Consider the following 25,618-nt stretch of genomic DNA (forward strand, 5'->3'; position numbering starts at 1 on the left):
CCTTTTCCAGACTGGTATCCAAAAAAAAAAAAAAATCCCCCAAGTTTTAATAACATATTTGCATTTGAACCACAAGGTGAGACTCTTTTTTTACCCTCCAGATTTCATCATTTTCTCTCCTCTCTGTTCCTGACCCAAGGACTTATGGACAGACTTTCCAGATTTGAACCGCTACTTCCTCTTCCCAGATTGGCTAAAGACTTTTCAAAGTCAGAGGACTGTCCTGTCCTGCATTAGACCCGGGTGAGCTTTCCTAGCCTTGAACCCATTCATGGATAGGATTATTGAACCATCTCAGACATGCCAAGATTGTGTTTCCTTTTCAGTTAATAAATTTCATCAGCATTCAAAAAAAAAATATCTGTTACAGAGAAAAAGGGTGAACTATATATGAACTATATTGAACTATTGAGGAACCATTCTAATTCATGATTCTAAAGACCCTGTCCTTCAGTCAGGACAGAGGTAAAAATGGTAACCAGAGTCACTAAGATATTAGAGCTCTAAGATTCATATTCCTATGAAACAATCTAATGAGTTTCAGTTTTCTCTTAACTACAGCAAATAATCTCTATAAGACCACTGTGTGAGAGTCAACCCAACTTAGAGAAGAGACAGGAACTCATCTGAAACTCCAAAATTCACCTCCAAAACAATGCCTCAAATAGAATTCTAGAGTGGTAGAGCCAACAAAAAGTTGGGGTAAAACAATTTTCTAGTCCAAAACAACTTTAGGAGGTAAACCTGTTTACACAGGGTGATGGTCAGTCCCAGCCAGGTCTGGGAGGCATCTGCAGAAGCAGCAGTTTCAGAAGCTCTCTTCAGCCCACAGAAGTTAGAGGGTCAGACAACTAATAAGAAATAGATTACATAGGACTCTTTGCTGGCAGTGCATTCCTATTATATTGCCTAGACAAAGTTCCAGGACCACAGTTCCCAAGGTGAAGAGGAACCCTAGGATAATACTTGGGAAAAGAGATACAAAAATTCATTTAAGAAATGAATTTCGGGGGCGGCTAAGTGGTGTAGTGGATAAAGCACCAGCCTTGGAGTCAGGAGTACCTGGGTCCAAATCTGGTCTCAGACACTTAATAATTACCTAGCTGTGTGGCCTTGGGCAAGCCACTTAACCCCATTTGCCTTGCAAAAACCTAAAAAAGAAAAAATGAATTTCTTGGAACAGTTAGATGGCAACAATGGATAAAAACCAGCCCTGCAGTCAAGAGGACCTGAGTTCAAATCCAGCCTCAAAAACTTAATAGCAGAAAATTTAAGAATTACTGGACTAATTTAAAGCCATGATCCAAAAAAAAAAAGAGCCCAAACATCATATTTCAAGAAATTATCAAGGAAATCTTCCCTGATACCAAAGAACCAGAAGGTAAAATAGAAATTCAAAGAATCCACATTCACCTCCTGAAAAAAATCTCACAATAAAAACTTCCAAGAATATTATAATCAAATCCCAAGTCAATGAGAAAATATTGCAAGCAATCAGAAAGAAACAATTCAAATATTATAAAACTAGAATCCAAATCACACGAGATTTAAGTATCTTCTACATTAAGAGATCAGAAGAGGCAGCTAGGTGGCGCAGTGGATAAAGCACCAGTCCTGGAATCAGGAGTACCTGGGTTCAAATCCAGTCTCAGACACTTAATAATTACCTAGCTCTGTGGCCTTGGGCAAGCCACTTAACCCCATTGCCTTGGGGGAAAAAAACCTTAAAAAAAAGACATCAGAAGACTTGAAACATGATATTTGGAAAGCCAAAGGAATAATGACTACAACCAAGGAAACCTACCCAACAAAACTGAGCATAATCCTTCAAGGGAAAAAAATGGATATGTAATGTCTAGAGGATTTTCAAGCATTCTTGATTAAAAAGAACAAAACTGAATAGAAAGGCAAACTTTGAAATACAAGAGTCAAGAGATACAAAAAAAAGTAATTATGAAAGTGAAATTAAAAGCAAATTCAATAAAGTTTACATTCCTATATGGATGTAACTCCTAAAAACTTTATAAGTATTAGGGTAGTTAGAAGTATATATGGGGTGGCTAGGTGGCGTAGTGGATAAAGCACCAGCCCTGGAGTCAGGAGTACCTGGGTTCAAATCAGGTCTCAGACACTTACTAATAGCCTAGCTATGTGGCCTTGGGCAAGCCACTTAACCCCATTTGCCTTGCAAAAAAAAAAAAAGTATATATGGAAAGAAAAAACAACTGTGAATTGATGATGATATAATTTCATAAAAATAAAATTAAGCAGTGAGAATGAATGTATTGGTAGAAGCAGGAAGAGGCAGAATAGAAGAAATTATCTAACATAAATGTGAAAAGGAAAAACTTTTACAATAGAGGGAGGAAGGGAAGTGAGAGAAGAGGTTCAAGGGGGTGAAACCAAAATGGCCGTGTAGAGGCAGAAATTCCCAGATGTTCTCCCCCATAACACACCAATAAAAACTTACAACCTTAAAACTATGACTCTAAGTAAGTTCTAGAGGGACGGAACCCACAGAAAGACTAAGTGAAGTATTTTTCTGGTCCAAAACAACTTGGAAGATCTGAGGGAAGGGTTTGTTCTACTGGGGTTGGAAGAGGCCACACCACAAGTAACCCAGGCACCTGGGTCCTCGGGGGCTCCTGGGTCTGTGGAAATGGGGTTAGTTTCCAGACCTCTCAGCCCAGGGATTACCAAGGATAACTTGGAGGGTCAGAAGGAAAACTCCACCCCACCAGAGTGAGAGAAGAACCCAGGCCAGTTCAGGCCTCAGCTCATACCAGACCCAGGGAATCTGTGGAACCACCCATCAGCTGCTTCCCAAGCTCTCAGCTCAGGGATAGACTATAAGGGGGTTGGGAGAGACTGCAGCTCTCTCCGCTATCCCTGGGTCAGGCCCCTTCTGCTTTGCCCATACTCAGATCCAGTTCCCAGTCTAGGTCCCCTATTGCCATAGCCTAATAGGAATCCTCCTCACAGTTCCAGAGCAAATGGAAATTCCTATGGTCATTCACAGACCAGAAGCACTGGCCAGAAAAGCGTTTCTCGTAAGACCTTGTAGGAATTAAGGTCCGGAAGAAAGAGAGAGTATCCCAAAATACCCCAAAAGCTTTGGAAATGCACTAAAATCAGGTCAGTCTGGGGAAATGAGCCAACAAGAAGAAAAAGAATCTGATCATAGAAAATTACTTTGGTCCCATGGGGGACCAAAGCACACTCAGAAGATGACAAAGTCAAACTTTCTGTATTCAAAGCCTCTAAGAATAGGACTTGGTCTCAGGCTATGGAAGAGCTCAAAAAAGATTTTGAAAAGCAAGTAAGGGAGGTAGAGTGAAAATTGGGGAGAGAAATAAGAGCAATATGAGAAAATCATGAAAACCAAGTCAACAGCTTGGTGAAGGAGACAGAAAAAATTAGCAAAGAAAACAGCATGTTAAAAACCAGTTTAGGTCAAATGGAAAAAGCATTCTAAAAAGTCAATGAGAAGAAAATCTTAAAAAGCAGAACTGTCCAGAAGGAAAAGAAGATTAAAAAAAAAAGTTCTCTGAAGACAATAACTCCTTCAAATGTAGAATGGAGCTAAGGGAAGCTGATGACTTTGTAAGAAATCAAGAAACAATAAAACAAAACCAAAAGAATAAAAAACTAGAAGAAAATGTGAAATATTTCACTGGAAAAACAACTGTCCTGAAAACAGAACAAGAGAGACAACGAGAGGCTACTTTGGGGGCAGCTAGGTGGCACAGTGGATAGAACAACCATCCTAGAGTCAGGAGGACCCAAGTCCAATCCGGTCTCAGACACATAATAATTACCTAACTATGTGACCTTGAGCAAGTCACTTAACCCCATTGCCTTGTTAAAAAAAAATAAAAAAGAAAAAGAAAAATTATTGGGCTACCTGGAAGTCATAATGAGGAAAAGAGCCTTGACTTCATTTTAAAAGAATTTCTACAGGAAAATTGCCCTGATATCCTAGAAAAAGAGAGCAAAAATAGAAATTGAAGGAATCCATCAACCTCCTCCTGAAAGAGTTAACCAAAAAGCATCTCCCAGGAATATTACAATCAAATTCCAGAACTCCCAAGTCAAAGAGAAAAATATCACAAGCAACCAGAAAGAAACAATTCAAATATTGTAACACTATAGACAGGATTACATAGGATTTGGCATTGTCAACATTAAGGGCTCATAGGGCTTGTGGAATATGATATTCCAAAAGGCAAAAGAGCTTTGATTAGAATCAAGAATCAACTACCCAGCAAAAGCAAACATCCTCTTCCAGATGGACATTCAGGGGAATTTCAAACTTTTCTGTTGAAATGGCCAGAGCTGAGCAGAAAGTTTGATCTCCAAGGCCAGTACTGAGGTGAAGCATAGAGAGGGTGCATGGGAAGGGCAAACTATGAGGAGTTTAATGATGCTGAACTCTGTGTATTTATGTATGGGAAGAAGATAATGATAAATCATATGAACTTTCTCATTTATTAGAGCAGTTAGGAGGAGTATATATGGACAAGGCACAGGAAAGAGCTGAATATAAAGTTATAAAATATTAAAGAGTGAGAGAAGAACCCAGGCCAGCTCAGGCCTGTAGGCATGTACTGAGAGAAAGGAAAAAGAGAGGGCTAAGATAGTTCATGTAAAACGGTCAAGAAAACTTTTGCAGGGCAGCTAGGTAGCACAGTGGATAGAGCACAGGCCCTGGAGTCAGGAGTATCTTGAGTTCAAATCTGGCCTCAGACACTTAATAATTACCTAGCTGTGTGGCCTTGGGCAAGCCACTTAACCCCATTTGCCTTGCAAAAAAAAAAAAAACAACCTAAAAAACAAAACAAAACAAAAACTTTTTCAATGGAGTGGAACGGGGGAAGGCGAGGAGAAATGAGGGAGCCTTCATTCTTATCAGAAATGGCTGAGAGAGGGAACGGCATACACACTTAAGAGTATATAGAAATCTATCTTACCCTAGAGGAAAAAGGAGAGGAAAGGGATGGGAGAAGGGGGACAGAGGAAGGGAGGAGGAGTAGGTAATAGAAGAGAGGGAAGATCATGGGAGAGGGTAGGCAAATAAAACACATTTTTTGAGGAAAGGACAGGGAGAGAGAATAGAATAAATGGGAGTAGGGAGAATGGAGGGAAATATAGTTAACAAAAGCAACTGGTCTCAGGCTATGGAAGAGCTCAAAAAAGATTTTGAAAAGCAAGTAAGGGAGGTAAGAGTGAAAACTGGGGAGAAAAATAAGAGTAATATGAGAAATTGAAAGAAAAAATTGAAGGAAAAAATTGAAGCAAATTTTCTATTGGACTTATGATAAAGAATTCCATCTCATGGGAATTCAGGGAAGCCTGGAAAGATTTGCATGAACTGATGCTGAGCGAGATAAGCAGAACCAGAAGAACACTGTACACTCTAACAGCAACACAGAAGTGATGATCTTGCTCATACCAACAGGGCAATAATTAGGCACACTCTTGGGATATCTGTGATGGAGGATGCCATCTGTATCCTAAGAAAGAATTGTGGAGTTTGAACAAAGACCAAAAATTATCACCTTTAATTTTAAAAAAAAAGTTATCTTATTATGTAATTCTGCTATATCACATATTATATGTTTCTTCCTTAAGGATATGATTTCTCTCTCATCACATTCATCAATGCATATTATGGGAATGATGTAAAGACTAACAAACTGTCTTCTGCAAGGGGGAGGGGGAGAAAAGCAAGATTGGGGGGAAATTGTAAAACTCAAAATAAATAAAACCTTTCTAAATTTAAAAAAAAAAGAATTCCATCTCAGAGACAGTACTAATGGTATCTGAACACAGACTGAAGTGTACTTTTTTCTTCCACTTTATTTTTCTTCCACTCTATCTTTGTGGGGGGGAGGGTTTATGTATACTTTTACAACACGATTATTGTAGTAATGTGAAAATAGATTATTTAAGAAAAAAAGAGACTCAAAGACACAGAATTGGGTATAGAAACCTATCTTACACAAGAGGGAAAGGAAGGAGGAAGAAAGCAGAACTGATAGAAGGGATTATGGATTAAGGACTCAATAATGAGAAGCAAAACAGACTTTTGAGGAGACAGCGTAAAAAGAGAGAACATAAAAAAGGGAAAAATAGGATGGAAGAAAAATACAGTTACTAATCATAATTATAAATATGAATGGGGTGAATTCATCCATTAAACAGAAGCAGCAAAATGAACTGAAAACCAGAATCTAACAAAATGTTGAGAAGAAACTCACTTGAAATAGAAAGAGTAAAAATAGGGGGCTGGAGCATAATCTATTTATTATGCTTCAGTTGAGATTAAAAAAATAAAGCAATCATGATCTCCAGACAAAGCAAAAACAAAAATAGTCCTAATTAAAATAAATAAGCAGGGAAACTACATTTTACTAAAAAGGTACACTGCTAATTTGGAAATAAGTTAAACAGATTGCTCACCATAGGAAGAAGAGGGAAGGGAGGCTGATGGAAAAATATAGAACTCAAAAGTTTGCAAAAGGCTGAATTCTGAACACTATCTTTGTATGTAATTGGAAAAATTTTTTTTAAAAGATGCCACTGACAATGAAGTTATATCAATACTAAATATATATATATATATATATCAAATAGCAGAGCATTCAAATTCCTAAAGGGGAAGTTAAATAAGATACAGGAGGAAACAGTAAAACTATACAAGGAAGGAACCTCAATTATCCCATTTCAGAACTAGATAAATCTAAGTATAAAATAAACATGAAAGAAGTTAAGAAGATTAAAATTTTATAAAACTTAGATATGATAGACCTCTGGAGAAAACTAAATGGGAATAGAAAAGAACACACCTTTTTTCTCAGTTGTACATGGTACTTTCACAAAAACTAACCTGTATAAGAGTCTTATTTTGGGACATAAATACCTTACAACCAAACGCAGAAAAGCAAAAATATTTAATACATCCTTCTCGGACCACAAGACAATAAAAATTACATGTAATAAAGGGTCATGGAGACATAGATTAAAAATTAATTGGAAATTAAATAATCTAATCCTAAAGAATGAGTGAGTCTAGCAACAAATCATAAACAAATAATATCATTAAAGAAAATGACAACAGACAACAAATCCAAATTTATGGCATGCAATCAAAGCAGTACTTAAGGAAAACTTTATATCTCTAAAAGCATACATCAATAAAATAGAGAAAGAAGAGATCAATGAACGGGCATGCAACTAAAAAAACTATAAACAAGTACAAATTAAAAATCCCTAAACACACACCAAATTGGAAATCCTGAAAATCAAAGGAGTTCAATAAAACTGAAAATAATAAAGCTTTGAACTATTAAATAAAAGTAGAAGCTGGTTTTATGGGGGGGGGAAATAGAATAATAAAACAGATTAAACCATTGGTTAATTTGATTAAAAAAAAGAAAACCAAATTACCATTATCAAAAAAAAAAAGGTAAATTCACTACCAATGAGAAATAAATTTAAGCAATTATTTAGAATTATTTTGCTCGGGTGGCTAGGTGGCGCAGTGGATAAAGCACCAGCCCTGGAGTCAGGAGTACCTGGGTTCAAATCCAGTCTCAGACACTTAATAATTACCTAGCTGTGTGACCTTGGACAAGCCACTTAACCCCAATTTGCCTTGCAAAAACCTAAAAAAAAAAAAAAGAATTATTTTGCTCAATTATATGCCAATAAATCTAACTATCTAAGTAAAATTAAAGAATATTTACAATAAACATTGTCCAGAAATAACCCTATCACAGAAAAAGAAATTGAACAAGCCAATAATAAGCTCCTAAGAAAAAATCCTCAAGACCAGATTGATTCGTATATGTCTACCAAACATTTTAAAGGATAATAAATTCCAATACCATATAAACTTATGAAAAAGAAGATAAAGAATGTCTACCAAATTCCTTTTATGACACAAATATAGGACTGCTACCTAAATTACAAAGTGCCAAAGCAAAGAAAGAAAAATATTGACCACTTTCTCTAATGAAAAACAAATGCAAAACTTTAAATAAAATACTGGCAAGGAAATTATAGCAATATATCACAAGGATTATATACAATGAGCAGGTGAGATTTTTATCAGGAATGCAAGGCTGGTTCAATATTGGGAAAAATTGCCAGCATAAAAACAACAAAAATAATAATTATCTCAATAGGAGGGGAAAAAAAAACTTTTGACAAAACACAGCACCCATTCCAATTATAACACTAGTGAGCCCAAGAATAAATCAAGTTCTATTTAAAACGGTAAGCTATATCGATCTAAAACCATCAGCAAGCATTATATGTAATGGAGATAAGCTAGAAGCATTCCCAATAAAATCAAGGGTGAAACAAGGATACCCATTATCACCCCAATTATTCAATACTGTACTAAAATGTTAGTTTTATCAATGAGCAAAAGAAATCAAAGGAATTCATTGTTTGCATTTGATATGCCGGTATACTTTAAGAATCAGTTAAAAAAACTACTTGAAACAATTAAGTTGGGGCAGCTAGGTGGTGTAGTGAATAAAGCACCAGCCCTGAAGTCAGGAGTATGTGGGTTCAAATCCGGTCTCAAACACTTAGTAATTACCTAGCTGTGTGGCCTTGGGTAAGCCACTTAACCCCGTTTGCCTTGCAAAAACCTAAAATTAAGTTTAGCAAAGTAAAATAAACCCACCTATATCATTAGCATTTCAACATATTATCAACAAAGCCCAGAGGTAAGGGATAAAAAAATAACTTTTTTAACTTTGTTTTTCTTGGGGTTTTTGATCTGTGTTTTCTTTTGGTCTAGCTAATATTAAAATGTTTTGTAAGACTGTACATGTACAATCTATATCAAAGTGTGTGTCTTCTTAAAAGGGGTAGGGGGGGGAGTAAAGAGAAAATTTGGAATTCAAAATGTATAAAAAAAGCTTAAAAAATTTTCTACATGAATTGAGAATAAGAGGGGGGAAAAGAGGATTTGTGTGAGGAACAGCTAATAAAAATCTAATCCAAAATCTTTCTTTCAACAAAGATGCTCAAGAATGCTAAGTGCAAACTAATTAATGAGGTCCCAGTATTTGACAGTGTTCAGGAGCTCACAATGCTAATAATCAGGGAAGTTTTTGCTGACTGAAAACAGCTACTAGAAGAAAGACCAGTAGGGAAGAATGGGTAGGGTTTTTCCCACCTCTCTAAGGAAAGTGGATTAATCTAATGCTCTCAAATTTTGAATTTCTCCCTAATCTCCACAGTGGAACTCGGATTTGTCCTTCTAAGCCTAAACCAGCACACTAGGGTTGAGAAGGGAGAGTATGAGGAAAACTACAGACTAGAGAGACCAAAGCGGTAGATTATATACACTGCTAACCAGACATATGGGACAGTTGTTTATGTAGCACAGGTCCCCAATTCTTCAGGAAGCAATAGAAGGAAGGAGTTCAAACACTCAGAAGGGCAGTGAGGTTCAATGTAAAAGGACCTATGGAAGTCACCACGCACTTCTCAAGCCCCCACTATATGACAGGCAGCAAGAAAAGACAGGGGTCTTAAAGCCACAAAAAAAATGAAATAATCTTTTTCTTGGAAGGTTCATAATTTATTGTGAGAAACCACAGGTATATTTATTAGGATATACAATTTCCTTCCTTTTTTCTTTTCTTTGTTGGTTCAGTTGGGACCATATATGTGGGGCCATATAGGGACCTCCCAGAAGTGCCTCGACCCAAACATGTCTGCCCTTCTAAGTAGGCTGGAGCCTGGAGCTCTGGGGCTCTTGCAAGCACGGATCCCGGCTTACTGCAGCTCCCTGACAACCACTCCAGGAAAAAGCAGAAACTGACACCAAGCCAAAAATCATCATTTCAGATCATGAAATTCAATGAGAAACTAGTTATGTGCCTTCTTCTACTCCAGAAATGGGACAAAATGTCAGCTAGTTGCCCAGGGACAAAAGAAAAACAGGCCATCAGAAAACCAAGAACCAAGGAGGGAACCAAGGCTGCAGACTCCCAGGATGAACAGAAAGGCCAGAAGCCAGTCTGCTAAAAAGTCCACGTGGACTGCAAGGTTTCCTGTCCAGAGCAAGTAAGAAAATAGCTCAAGAATGACCTCAAGTAAAAGGTGAGCATAGCTAGGGATTCTAAGAGGCAGAGGTGAAGAGGTATTCTAGACATGAGAACCAAGCCACACAAATGTTGAATTTATTGAAGCAGGCCAGACTAGAAGGGTACAATACAAGTAAAATAAGTAACATGCCTGGATAGGCAGGCTGGAGCCAAGCTGAGGACTTTGACAGCAGGAAAAAAAGTATATTGGTTCCTAAAGGCAACAGAAAGCCCATTGGAACGTTTTACACAAGAAAGCAACATGTTCAGGTCTTTGCTTTAGGAATGGAAAGGAAAATCTGGAAACAAAAGAGACTTAAAGCAGGGAGATCAAAATGGGAGGCAGCAGAGAAGAAGAGATGAAGACCTAAAGTGGGATGGATGATGGTCAACAAAGGTCAAGAGAAACATAGCTAATTCCGATCTTTTTCCTAATTTCACAAGATATATAAAGCACAGGGCAGACAGAATTGAGCCAGCAATCAAAAAAGTTGTCAAAATCCCAGCATTCCCAAATAATGAGGCAGGTATTGAATAAATACAATTTGAGCAAGGTATACCCTCACTTTAAGCAAACTAAGTATTTGAAAAATTGATTTTTGCAACTGATAATGCTGATAATTATGTTTTCCAGAAGTTTTCACTTTACAAATAGAATGTCCCAAAGACATCTTAAAAACAAAACAAACTTTAAAGTACTCTAATACAAATTTTTACCTACAAATCTGTTTTAGAAATACTTTTTATGTGTTTTAGAAATACATTTAGGGGCAGCTAGGTGGCACAGTGCACAGAGCACCGGCCCTGGAGTCAGGAGTACCTGAGTTCAAATCCATCCTCAGACACTTAATAATTACCTAGCTGTGTGGCCTTGGGCAAGCCACTTAACTCCATTGCCTTGCAAAAAAAAAAAAATACATTTAAAATACACATTAGTAAAAGTATGTGGGAATATGCATAATATAAAATTATATATAGATACAATCATTACATCCAATTGTGTATGTATGTATGTATGTGTTATGTTTGTACATACACACACACGTGTAAATAAGGATAATACCTATTTGTATCCCTGTAGGGGATACAAAACTATATTATCTGCTGTTATGGAAAATATGGGATTTAGTTACATTCAAATTCCAGCTGTATTTACTGTAACACAGTGTGATCCTATCTCACTTCCCTGAACCTCAGTTTCTCCATCTTGCAATACAGAAGTTTTCTTCAAGAGTAAGCCCAAATCTGGGGCGGCTAGGTGGCGCAGTGGATAAAGCACCGGCCTTGGGTTCAAATCCGGTCTCAGACACTTAATTACCTAGCTGTGTGGCCTTGGGCAAGCCACTTAACCCCATTTGCCTTGCAAAAAAAAAAAAAAACAAAAAAAAAGAGTAAGCCCAAATCCCAGCTCTTGCAAGAGGCCTTTAGCGGTCCCATCAGACACTGGAGTCTTTCCCTCAGAAATTACCTTCCATTAACTCTTCTTAAGTAGCAGATTTTCCTATTTGTCTCCCCTACCACTGTAAAATGACACTACTTGGGAGCAAAAAAGTATAGGTTTTGCCTTTCTTTGTACCCCCCCATACTTGGTATAGCAATATATTGTTGTATTAAGTTATTTCAGTTGCATCTAAATTCTTCATGATCCCATTTGAGGTTTTCCTGGCAAAATTACTTAAGTATTTGCGATTTGCTTCCCTAGCTCAATTTACAGAGGAGGAAACTGAGTCAAATAGGCTTACATGATTTGTCCAGAGTCACACAGGTACTAGGCTGGATTAGAACTCAGAAGGTGAGTCCTCCTGACCCCAGGCTTGGCACTGGATCCATTTTTAACACTTTGCTGCCTCATAGCAGGGAACCTAGTTAGTTCTTCATAATCACTAATTCAAAGTGAGGTAAGCAAAGTCAAGAAAACAATGTAATACTCAACCACCACAATCTAAATAGAATGAGCAACCATGATAGAAAATCAAAGTTAAAAAAAAGAATAACAAACAAGCTTGGTCTCAAAGAAGAGATAAGAAAACACGTTTCTCCCACTTCTCCACAAAAGTAAGAAGCCCACAGATATGGAACAGGGCACATACTGCCAGACTTTCTGCCAATGTCTATCAATGATGGGTTTTCCTGAATTTTTAAATCAACTTCTTCATTTTTCTTTTAAAATAAATTCCTGTTATAAAAGAGGGTTCTCTGTTGACTTGGAAATTTAGGTGAAATATTAAAAAAAGTAGTAACCAAAGTAATAAACATTTATTAAGTACCTACTATATGCCAGCTTGGGCTATCTTAATAAAAATTTTAGAAATAAATATCTTGAACTGATGCTGAGCAAGATGAGCAGAACCAGAAAGACATTGTACACCCTAACAGCAACATGGGAGTGATGATCAACCTTGATAGACTTGCTCATTCCATCAGTGCAACAATCAGGGACATTTTGGGGGTAACTGCGATGGAGAATACCATCTGTATCCAGACAAAGAATCATGGAGTTTGAACAAAGACCAAAAACTATTACATTTAATTTAGAGAAAAAAATCATTATCTTATTATGTATTTCTGCTATCTCTTCCTTAAGGATATGAGTTCTCTCTCATCACATTCAACTTAGATCAATGGATACCATGTAAACATTGTAAAGATTAACAGACTGCCTTGGGGGGGGTTACGGCAGGGGGAAGGAAAATTGGTAGAAAAATTGCAAAACTCAAAATAAATAAAATCTTAAAAAAAATCAGAGATAATCAGTATAACTGGAAAAAAAAAGAAATAAAGGTCTTAAACTATGACATGCATGTCATACAAGATTAAGACATTTCTCCAAGAGATGGAAATAAACATAATTCAGTGCCCTGAGAATTCTTATTTGAAATCTACTGAAAACTTATAAAGCAAGACTTAGAAAAGTAAACTATTTGTCAAAGGTAAACTTATTATCCATTATGATGTGTGATTCATGATGAATAATTAAAAAATATTTTCAAATCTTATGAAGTCAAAAGCAAATTATGGGGAAAAAAGTATTTCTGTCATAAAAGATGTTCTATTTTTAACATTTTTGAAATTGTAAAGAAAATACAATAAATATTAACTGGTGTTTGGTGAGTAAAGGTAGAGCAAAGCATACAAATGATTCTTAAGAAAGCCTACACATTCTTCCCCCATACTTGGTGCAAGAAACCATTAATATACCAAATGCCAATTTCATAGAATCCTGAAATGTTAAGAGTTGGTAGGGATCTACTATCACTTGATTCAAACACCTGGCTTTATAAATGAGGAAGTTAAAAGGCTTATCATGGGACATATAGTTAGTTTGTAGTAAGACCAGGACTAGAATCTTTTATTTTCTTTTAACTATCCAAGAAGCCCATAATGGTTTTTTTTTTAATTTACAAACTTTATTTTCTCAAAACTGTATTACATATGTATCTAATATACAGCCTGAAAAGCAATGGTTCTATTTTCTTGAAAATTTTCTTGAAAAATACCAATCAGGAGCGGCTAGGTGGTGCAGTGGATAGAGCCCCAGCTCTACAGTCAGGAGTACCTGAGTTCAAATCTGGCCTCAGACACTTAATAATTACCTAGCTGTGTGGCCTTGGGCAAACCACTTAACCCCATTTGCCTTGCAAAAAACTAAAAATATCATTGGGGGAAAAAAGAAAAATACCAATCAACCAATGGCAGCACCCTTTTGCACTATAAAGGTTGGAACCTCATGCCAGAATGCAAAATTCAAGCTTTGAGGACCTTGAAAGGAAAGGGAATAAAAAAACAAACAAAAAAAACATATTCTTGTATTCATTCCATATCTAGAACCTACAATGTAGAAGACATTTTAACACTTACATCATGAGAAACTCCTTACCAAGCAATTCTTCTCATACAGAAAGAGAAAGTAATACCACCTGATCTTCATCTTGTACTCAAAGGTTACAAAGTATGACTACACTGTCTCCTTAGTTAGTTTTCATGCCAACCATGGGGTATTATTCCCAACATTTTTATTACCATTTTATACAGATGAACCTGAAGTGATTATACTTAGCCCCATCCAATACAAAAATCACTGCTCAAACTGAAGTTTAAAGTCTAGAGTACAATTCAGCCCTGAATGCTAAGTCAGGAAACCAGCATTCTCATTTCTCCTATAAATTTACCTCAGGGAGTCACTTCTACTTGGGCCTCAGTTTCCTCCTCTGGACACTGGGATCAGTATAAACAAACAAGATCTTGAAGGTACCCTTCTAGATTTCAGTCTGAATGCCAGAGATGGCTCTGTTCCCACTGTTCTCATCTCCCCAACTAGACCGATACATTGTCAAGAATGATAAGCATAATCAATAAATAAATATTAAACAAACAGATCCTATGCTACATGCTGGATAAAAGAAGGCAAAGATAGACCCTGCCCACAAAGAACTTACAATCTAAAGAGGGAAACAACATGTCAGTAAAGATAGACAAAACAAGCTACATACAGAATCAAGAAGAAAGCACTAACAGAGAAGGGATTGGGAAAGGTTTCCCAAAGATAGGATTTTTAGATGGGATTTGAAGAAAGCCAAGAAAGTCAGTAGGTGTCTTTTAGAAAAAACAGACTGGGTCCATTTATCTTGTATCCCAGGCCCTAGTGATACATTTTCTACTCTATATTCTAATGAGGGAAACACTAATTACATATATAAATGACATAAAGTAAATAAATATAAATAGTGAATGGTTTTCCATCTTTCAGTAGAAAAATAGAGGATTTCTAGTGTGGAATGTGGAACACAAGGTCAGTAGTAGCTACTAGAGTTTGCTTAACTTTTTTTTTTTTAATATGAGGGAAAACTGGATTGGGAGAAGGGAGGAAACAGGTCTACAACTATAACCACTGCAAATATAAAAAGGCATCAATAAAACCTTAAAAATGATGTAAGAGTGAAGGTGGTGGGGGGGAGATACACAAGGAATACGTACAGCACTGGCCTTGGAGTCAGGAAGACTCAGTTTGAAGCCAGAATGATCTGAGTTCAAATGTGATCTCAGATACTTACTAGTAATGACACTGGGCAAGTCAACTAACCCTGACTGCTCCCAAATAAATAAAGATAATAGTGTGTTCTCCTGTACTATAGTGCAGCTAAAGGTTAGCTGAAAAGCATTTCTATAGCATTTTAAACAAAACAAACCACTTTCCTCAAAACATCTCCATTAGATAGATGACTTAAGTATTATTTTCCCCATTTTAAAGGGGAGAAAGCAGACAGAACTTTAAGTGACTTGCTAGTGCCAGAGCCAGGATTTAACTCAAGAATTCTTAGAAAATCTAAGATTTGGGTATTTTTTAAACCTAGGGATTCTATTTATTTCTTTGCTCCAAGCTCCCACCTAGATAGTTATGTACAACCAACCTGGACAAGACTAAAAGTAATTTCCAAACCTTAAGTGGACTTTTCCTCCCATTTTAAAAGGAAAAAATCTTTGCCTAAAAACAAGCTAAGCTAGCACAACTGCTGCATGAGACCACTACAAAGAGTCAACTAAAAAAAGAAAGGAAACCTGTTTCAGATAAAATCCAAAATTTCAAGACCCTTCCTCTTCTCCTCACAATCCCCAGTTCAAAATTAAAGAATCAGCATACCAAAAACTGTCCTCAACCCACAGATGCAGCAGGTTGCTACTCTTTATCATAATTGAAAGAACATGGTTTTATGGACAGGCTATGAACAAGACATAGTAATTATTTCTTTTTTCACCTGAATCATACATAGGTTTTCAAAAATCATTTGTACCAAATGTACAAATCAACCCTTAAGAATATAAAGTACATTATTTCAATTTGCTTATAAGTCATTCCTGTGAGCCAAAAAAAAAATTTTTTTTAATCTACTGACTAGATATAACAATTTCAGCAGGCTCTAGGAGAGTGGTTTTCATTTTGAGCATCATCCAAAACACTCATAATAGAACCTGAAATTCATAGTTTTAGCCAAAATTTCAGGATTCTTTTTATATTTCCTTCCTTTTATTTGGAATTAAATGTTTTAAATTGTAAGTGGATACCAAAACATTCAGCGAAATGAACATTTTAAATAGATGTCATTTTCCAAAAGGAGTCAGTGAACTAAGCATTTAATAAAAAGCACCTGCTATATATGCCAGACAAAATGATAAAGAGCTGAGAGAGACCACTGGACTTAGTATCAGAAGACTCGGTTCCCAGGTGACCTTTGTAAATCATATAAGCCTCATCTGCATAATGAGAGAAATAGCTTAAATAATTCCTAGGGCTTAAATCAGTCCTCTGATCTTAAGATTCTAAAGTATTAATAAGTTTTACAGGACAGTGACAACAGTGATTTAACTTTTTGGCGACTAACTCTGTTTAAATATGTTCTAAATAAGATGCTGCAATTTACAGGGAATCTGGAATCCCTTGATAGATCCAACCAGGCTTTGAAAAGAACACAGCCTGAGCTTCTCTACCATCTCCTAGCTGTGTGGCCTTGAGCAAGTCACTTCACCTCTAAATTTCAGTCAGTTCCCTCCTAAAATGGGCTCACAGCTATTTTGTGAAACAAAAGGTAGGTCAGCTGAGCCTACCAGAGACATCTAAAAAAAACTACCATCAACAGTAACTTGGGGCAGCTAGGTGGCGCAGTGGATAGAACACAGGCCCTGCTTCAGGAGTACCTGAGTTCAAATCCGACCTCAGACGCTTAATAATTACCTAGCTGTGTGGACTTGGGCAAGCCGCTGCCTTAGAAAAAAAAAAAACCCTAAAAAAAAACAACAGTAACTTAGCAAGACCTACTTACCTTAAAGGTCCCCAACAAAAGAAAAAAGTTACTAGGAGGAAAAAAAACCAATTCAAACTGCTTTAGATTTGGAAGTACAAAATGAAAATCTCAAGCCCTCACCTAAGGCTAGAAATTATGCAAAGTGTCTAATTGCTCCACAAACCCTTCTTAATCTGATAATAAGCCAGGTACCCTTTAGCTACAAATACAAAATGACACCAGGAAACAGATAAAGAAATATTTACCAATATTTCTCAAGTCTTACATGACTAAAGAAAAACCAAGAACCTTTTCACTAAGATATCTATTTAAAGGTTCTAGGTTCACCTAAAAAAAATAAAAATAAAAAAAGGTTCTAGGTTCATTCCAAAATTAGTTCTTAAGAGTAAAATGTTAAAACTACAAAATAAGATAGCAGCTAACATTTATCTAGTTCTTTTAAAATTTGTAAAGCACTTTACAAATAATCTTAGTCCATACAGCCACCCTGGGGGGCGGGGGGCTAAATGTATTAAAGTCCCCATTTTGCACAAAGGCAGATGGAGACAAACTTGTTCAGGGTCATACAAGAAATAAGTGAGGAAAACTTTAAATTCGGCACACAGTCCATCCATTGCACCACTTTTTAAAGAATTTGCTTAGTGGTTAATAGTCATATGTTTTAGTATCTTTTCAAGGTGTCAAGAAAAATGCCACCTATGCCCTGCATTTTCATGCTTTCAATGGTCTCAGAATCACAGAACCTGAAGAAAAAGAAGGCATCTATGACCCCATTTTGTTAGCCAAAAATCCTTTCTGCAATGTCCCTAGTAAGTGGTCATCTAGCATTCATTACTTTTAGGAAAGGGCAAAATCACGACCTTCCCAAAGCACATATTACAATTTAGGACAAATTTGAGTATTAGCAAATTTTTAATCTGCCTATGCACTGCTCCACAAGCAGACCAATCTAATCCCTCTTCCACATGAACATGCTTTAAACAGAGGAAAAAAGTTATCTTAATGTCTTTTAAACTCCTCTTCCCTCAACTCTCCATCCCCCACCCCTTCTTCTCTTCTGGTTAAACATCTCCCAGTTCCTTCTTTCTAGCTATCTTTTTCTCTACTTCTCTCTCACCATCCTGCCTAACGTCCCTGGGAGACAATTCAATTGGTCGATGTCCAACCTAAAATGTGCCACCCAGACCTGAATACAATACAGCAAGGTCTGACCAGGACAGTTATACCTCCATGTCCTGGACATTGTGCCCCTCTTGATGTAGCCTATCTGAAGTCTAATGCATAGTTGCACACTCCTTTCAAGTTTGAAAAGCTTTTTGGGGTGGGGATAAAATGAGTCTAGAGGAGTAGTGCCAACTGAAATCTGTTCTACCCCAAAACATATAATAACACACCACAAGACTGTTGGATGCAAGATGAATTCTTTCCTATTTGTCCCTTGGGGTGGGGGGGGTGGGGGAAGAGGAAAGGATAATATCAGAAAGGAGAAAAAGAGGTTCTTTAGATGGATTTGGGAAACAGGTCTGTAAATCTACAAGGAGCTGAAAAAGGTACTGTGGCAGTATCAAGTCTGCCATGCAGAATATATTCCAGTCATTGCCACCTGCTTCCCTCCCCATTCATTCCTGGCTAAAGACCCGTAAGTTTAAATTTTCCAAGATGGTTCTTGGCATATACAACATCCAAACATAAAACAGATACATCAGTTATTAACTCTATAAATTCCCAAAGAGTTTTTAACTTTGGAAAATGAGTTCATGCTAAGCATACCCTTTTAGACACCTTTTCTATGTCATGGACCTCTTTGGTAGTTTAATGAAACCTATGGACTCCTCAGAAGATTTTAAATGTATAAAACCAGAAATATAAATTATATATGTCTATATATATAGACATATATATGCATGTATTCATGTATACATATAGAATTATAAAGAAACCACTAAAATGGTTGTCAAAAATTATTTTTTAAAGGTCACAAGCCTTTAGTTTTAAAAAATCCCTGCTCTCAACCCACATAGAATTAAGTTCATCCTAACCAAAATCAGTTTATTATTTTCAATTTACATATACTAGTATACCTGGTCTAAGCATGGGGGTCAAAGGTCTTCCCAAGTCAGAGAGAACAGAATATATGGGGGGGGGGGGAATACTGGATCCAGGACCAGAAATTTACATAGTTAATATTTCTCCACAAGCCAAGTTATTTGAGGCAAACCATTTACTCTTCACAGATTCACAATTACAACAGAGGATAAAAAGGTACTTCACTGGGTGCCAGGAGGAACAAAAGCACTAAAACTAATCATGCAACAAGAATTAAGCACCACCTAGGCTAAGCCTACTGAGATCCAAAACTCAGAAATTCATCAGTTCCTACCCTCAGGGAACTTACCCTCTACCAGGAGAAACTATTTGTCCAGATAGGACTATATACAAAATATAAAAGAGAATGTTTTACACACTAAGTTATTATTATTTTTAATGGGAAGGGGAGGTGATTTTAAAAAAAAAAAAGGCATCTCTTTAAGTATCATCTCCCGTCATAGGCCAAAAAAACAGAACCTGAAGCATAGGAAAACACTCCCCAATTCAGGAGAGGATCAATGAAATGCATACTTGCCTACTTCAGAGGTAGCTCTACAAAAAAAATAAATAAATAAAGCAAAGTAAATATTTTGGGCAGTGTTTAAATGAAACGCCTTCATGCCTTTGCCATCATCGCCACTTTGGAGGGCTGTGCATCCCTGACTTCCATCATGAGCAGCTGCCCCCTCCCTGGTGGCTTTCATTTGAAAACGCTACAGATTAGGAACGTATACGTATGGAGGAAGCTGGAAACGTCTATCTGCCCATCGCGGGTGCCGGTTCGGGACATCGGGTTCCAGGTGTGGAAAGAGGCAGGCAAGGGCTGGCGAGACCCTGGGCAGAAGGGGCTGGTTTCCTCACCTGCACAGGTCGGCGAAGGCCTGGAAATTGAGCTTCTTGATCTTCTTCTCACTCAGCCAGTAACCGACTCTTTTCCCCTTCAAAAAGGTCTGCATCTTGGTCCCGGGCTGGGGGCCGCGGAGGCGGGGCGGGCGGCAACGTCCCGGGCTTCCCCCGGCCACGGCCTCGTCTCGCCCAGGAGGAGCCGGGGCTCTGGGCCAACAGAAGCCTGCGGGGACAAATGGGGGAGAGGGAGGGGGTTAGGAGAAGCCAACGGGGCCGGCGGGGCTGCGGGGCTGGCCCTCCGGGCAGCTTGGGAGCGTCCGTCCGGCCGGCCGGGCCCGGGCGCGGGGATGGGGGAGGAGGAGGAGGAGGAGCCGGGGAGGGGGTGAAGAAAGAGGAAGCTCTACCCTCCCAGCGCCCCGCGCGGGAAGCGCCCAGCGAGCCTCGGAGCTGCGGGCACCGCGGGGCCCGGGGCGGCGGCGGCTCCGGAGGAAGGGGCGGCGGCGGCGCAGGCTCGGCCCCCCCCCCCGCGGGGGGAGCGCCCCGCCCCGGGCCGCGGCCCCGCCCGCGCGCCCTCCTGCCTCCTCCGGGCCGCCGCCGCCGCCGGCCGGCGCCCCCTCCCGCGGCGGGGCCCTCGGCGCCCGGCCCGGACACGTCCTGCGGGGACTCGAGGGGCGTCGGGGCGGCCGCGCGCGCGCCCCCGCCCCCGCCCCCGCCCCCGGCCGGCAGGGGGCAGCACGGCGCGGCGCGTTCCCTTCCGCCCCTCCCCCTCCGCCCCTTCCAGGCCGTAGAGGGGCGGGAAGGAGGCTCACGGGCCTGCGCGGCCAGCCCGCGCCCGGGCCGGGGGCTCCCCCGCTGCCAGCACCGTGCGGTTACCGCCTCAGGACCGGGCACCGCGCCCACACCGGAGGAGATGGAGCTCCATAAATGTTGCCCATCCCTAAACATTGCTGGCACGGCCCCGGGCATGGAAGGAGATCAAAATCCTTGCCTCCGAGGACCTCATCTGGTTTGAGATACATAAACACGCTCAAATTTATGATTCATTAAAAGCAATAGGTGTATCTGTTTTATGGTTTTATTTTATCTCATCTTGTTCATACGAGCCTTGTGAATGAGTAAAGCATTATCTATATTATCTATTATTCTAACGAAGAGGCGACTAGGATCCGAAAGGCAATGACTTTCTTTAGGTCACAAAGCAAACGAGGTGGGGGACCTGGGTTCAAAATATATCATTAAAAAAAAATACAGATACCATAGGAGAAATTCTCCAGCTCAAAGACCTGCATTTCCAACCTTAATCTCTTAGGCAGCAGTTCTGCCTCACCAGTTGTCTTCTTCCAGACACTTCAAATAAAACGTACCAAAATGTCTCAAACTCAACTTCTCCAAAATAGAATTTGTCCTTTCTTCAAAAACCCAACACTCTTCCGAACTTCTGTCAAATACTCTCCTTCCAAGTCACCCAAGGTTCCTCATTTTCCCTCAAACTACCTTATCTAATCAATTGTCAAACCTTGCTATTTCTGACCCCAAAACAATCCATACTTTTCTCTTTACTAGCAAAGACACAACCTTAGTTCTCATCACCTCTAGCCTAGATCACTGCAAGGGAGTTCTTGCCTCACGTCTCTTCCCCCTCCTACCTTTTTAGCTCATCCTCCACACTATTGCCAAAATGATTTTCTTTAAGCACAGATGTTACCAGTGTCACTCCTTTAAAGAGTTCTAGGTCAGGATTTAGAAGACCTGAGTTGGAATGTACTCATCTATTATTCACTAGATGTGTGATTTTGAGTAACTTCAACTTTCACTTATTAAACACTATGCGCCACTTGGGGGGGGGGGGGGACAACCACCTGTTAGGCAATTACAACAAGGTAATGTGAGGAAAGAAAATGGTATTAATCCTTTGAGGACAAGGAGATTAGGGAAGATCTAGAGTTAAATGTAGCTGACACCTTAACCCTTAAGGGAAGATATGGAAGAAGAAAATTTCCAAAACGGGGAATGATTTGATTAGATACATGGAGTCAGGCTATGAAATGCCTACTTTAGGTCCAGTTTAGCCAGGACACAATATATAGAAAGAGAAGATATATGAAATAAGATTGAAAAACTATATCGAAACCAATTTGCAAAGGATCTTAAAGGGTCCATATGAGGAATTTGTGTTTTATTCTAGGGATAATAGGGAGCCCCTGGTAATTTTTAATCTGGGAATGTAAAGGAGAAATCTGAACTTTAGAAAGATTACTTGGGGAGCAATGTGAAGGATGGTCTGGAGAGTGGAGAGTGAGGGAAGCATATTGACTATTTCAGAAGTGTTATCAAAAGCTGATGAGCACCTAAACCAATATAGTGGTGAACAGAGGAGTGAGGTAGGAAAGAAACGTTAGATAAGCAAAAACAACAGTTTGGTGATGACTTAGGGGAACAGGAAGGTGAAAGAGGAGGAAAAAGTCAAAGATGAAGTCCAAGCAGATAAACAGAGATCTCTAGAAGGTTAACAGTACCCTGCACCGACAAAAAGTGGGTCTCCTCCTTCCTCTTAAACTATCCCAACCAAAGCCCCTGCTCTGCCTCTAACCTCCTCCCTTTCCAGTTTTGGTAACCCTGTTAAACTCCACACTGGCCTCTACTCAAATTCTTTGCTCTTTTGTCCCTGTACCTTTGACACCTTGCCAAACATCAGCTATGAAATGCTCCTGTCCACCTCTTTGCCCCTACTTAAAGAAGTCATCTTTACCTCTGAAGAAAAACACCTACCAATGGCTCTAATTTCCCCCATCTGGTTACCTATTCGCTTCCTAAATGGAAGTAAAAGTTCTACCTAAGATTAGTGGATTGTTTGATAAGCAGCAACAGATTATATTGACTCTAAATTGGAGCTGTGGGCATACTTAATATCCATGGCCAAAGAGTCAACTTTGAAATTAATTAATTTTAACTTTCTGGGACTCTATTTCTTTGTAAAATAGACTATAATTTTATTTGTCCAAAGTTACACCACAAATTTTGGGGGCAGGGTAAGGAAAAAAGTGGCATATTGGAGAGAAAAGAGCATTGTACTAGAGTTAGCCAGTTTTTCAGTTCATTATGCTTCTTAGTATGCTCTGAGTTTTCTGTGCTTTGCAAGACCTATGGAGAGCAATATAGGAATCTTTCAGGCCTTGTAGTTCAAACTCTTCATTTTACAAATAGGATGTAGACCTAGAGAAAAGTAAAGTGACTTGTTCAAGGTCATATAAGCTCATGTGTAACAGATCTCATGAACTCCCAAGTTCAGTGCTTAATCTTATCCATAAAAAAGAAGAGATCAGACTAGATCAATGATTGCTGAGCTTTTTAGTCTCTGGACTTCTTTACACTCTTTTTTTTTTAAGATTTTTTTTTTTGCAAGGCAATGGGGTTAAGCCCCTTGCCCAAGGCCACACAGCTAGGTGATCATTAAGTGTCTGCATCCAGAATTGAACTCAGGTACTCCTGACTCCAGGACCAGTACTCTATCCATTGTGCCACCTAGCCACCCTTCTTTACACTCTTAAAAATTATTGAGGATCCCTTTACATTCTTTTGGTGGGGGGCTGTTTCCTAGGCAATTGGGGTTAAGTGACTTGAAACAACTAAGGAATTATTAAGTGTCTAAAGTTGGATTTCAGCTCAGGTCCTCTTGACTTCAGGGTTGATGCTCTAGCCACTAAATCACTTAGCTTCCCCACCCCTTTATATTCTTAAAAATAAAATGAAGAATCTCAAAGAAACCTTTTGTTTAGCTATCAATATGTAGTGTATTAAGTTTAAATTGATCATTTGAAAAATATTTATTAAATGAATTAATTTTAAAATAACAATAATAAACCCATTTCATATTAAGAAAACAGTTAATGAAAAATAGCTGTATTTTCCAAAGCAAAAAAAAAAAAATTTGGAGAAAAAAGTGGAATTCTTTTATATATTTTTGCAAATCTTTTAATGTAAGGCTCAATAGAAGACAGGTGGATTCTCCTGTTTCTCCATTTGATCTGCAGCAATATGTTAGTTGAAGTATATATTAAGAAAATCTGATGTCACCCAGATATATAGTTGGAAAAGGGAGGAGTATTTTAATAGGCAAATAATTCCATATTACTTTGAAAATAGATTCAACCTGAAAAGGTATCAGTACCTACTACAGCACTTTGAGAACCACTGAAATAAATGATTTCTATAGTTCCTTCTCATTCTAAATCTATGATCCTCAGTCAGATATCATTTATAAGATTCATAATTTCCATTTCTAAAATGCTTTAAGGTTGCAAAAAAAACCAAAATAAAATGTTTTAAGGTTTACAACAACAAAGAACTAAGGTCTTCTGACTTTAGGTGTGGCATTCTTCCTCCTACACTACTACAATTCTCAAATATTATTATTTGAGGCATTTCTGCATATTTATCATCCAATCTAAAAGCTGGGAATTCTTCTATAACAGAATATTTGCCTTGTTTTCTCACTGAGTTCACTGTTTTCTTCTCTACCCACTCTTGCTCTGATTCTAGGAGTCATCACTATGCATACTGATGTTACCATGTAATACTTCAGCTATACCCACAGAGGGTCAAAACCTTTAACTTTATAACCCAGTTCAGCTCCACACTGACCTCTTCTTTTAAATTCCTTGTCTTAATACATTTTACACCTTGCCAAACCTCAGCTCTTGGCCTTTACTCCCTTTGCCTCTACTCAAAAGAAATCACAAAACAGTGATGACTCAATCCATTGCAATTTTAAATCCTAGCTGACCTCTCTGCCTGAATGGAGGCAGGTAACCCAACACCAGCTAAAAAACTAAAAATCACAATAGACTAAATAACAATAAAAAAAAAATTCAGTGAGAAACCATGACAAATTACTTTCTTCCAACCCAGAATTGCACAAACATCATCTAAAAGTCCACTGGCAAAAGGATAAAAGGATGCGAGAAAGACCAGCTCAGACAAGCACTACCAACCACAACCAAACACAAATAGTACCCCCCATACTGGATCAAAGAGGCCAGATACACTCAATCTGTAAGATCTGGATCCAGAGGCTATGAGAGCAGAGAATTCTTTTAGGAAAACATCAAGGAAGGAAATTTATAGGATATGTTGGAAGGGAACAGGGGGAGCATCAGCCATTCTAGATGTGTCAGCACTCAGGTACAACTTAAGCCCAGGGGCTCTGAGATCTCTAGCACTCAGTTCACAGATACCAGAGAGCAATAGGAAGGTCTAGTCCTCTGTCCCTCAAAGAAACCAAAATGTGGAAGTTAGCACAGAAACTCAGATAACCCAGTGCAAAAAGAAACAATGCCCACCATCCCACCCAGAGATATAATAGGAAATAAAATCTGTCCCTAATACAAAACCACAATTCAGCAGCTTTAGATGAAGTGATACTTATCACAAAAATTACAATTGATCCAGAAATTCAAAAAAATTAACCTAGAAGAAAAGAGTAAGCAGAGACTCAGGAGAAAAAAATGGATTTTGCATAATGACTAAATTTATTTCTAGAAGGAATAGAGAATTTTTATAATGAAGTAAAAATTCTGGAAAAAAGAGTTGGAAAGAAAATAAATAGCACAGAAGAAAAAGTAGTAAACTTATCCAAGAAATAGACTTCTAGAAAATTCGAATAGACCAAAGAGAAAGCAATAACTCTATGTATAGATCAAAACAATTTAAAAATAGAAGAAAATATATTTGCTATCCAAAACAAATGACCTGAAAAACAAGTCAAAGAAAAATCAC

The 25,618-nt window shown here is 38.4% G+C and overlaps 1 protein-coding gene across 2 annotated transcripts in view; it reads right to left on the minus strand.

The window, feature by feature from the left end:
- The window catches only part of ITPK1 (inositol-tetrakisphosphate 1-kinase), a 359,936-nt gene that overhangs the window by 277,552 nt on the left and 56,766 nt on the right, over positions 1–25,618 (minus strand). The window contains exons 1-2 of one of the 2 annotated variants that reach the window (XM_074235439.1): positions 20,248–20,331; positions 19,859–20,066 (exon numbers count right to left, since the gene is read on the minus strand). The exons of the other annotated variant lie outside the window; for it this stretch is intronic. Coding sequence (XP_074091540.1) covers positions 19,859–19,953 — 95 coding nt within the window. The 5' untranslated portion in view covers positions 19,954–20,066; positions 20,248–20,331. Of the gene's footprint in view, positions 1–19,858; positions 20,067–20,247; positions 20,332–25,618 lie in introns of those variants that run through there. 2 annotated transcript variants of the gene reach the window in all.

This window comes from Macrotis lagotis, chromosome 4 (assembly GCF_037893015.1).
Source record: "Macrotis lagotis isolate mMagLag1 chromosome 4, bilby.v1.9.chrom.fasta, whole genome shotgun sequence".
In the NCBI taxonomy this organism is placed as follows: Eukaryota; Metazoa; Chordata; class Mammalia; order Peramelemorphia; family Peramelidae; genus Macrotis; species Macrotis lagotis.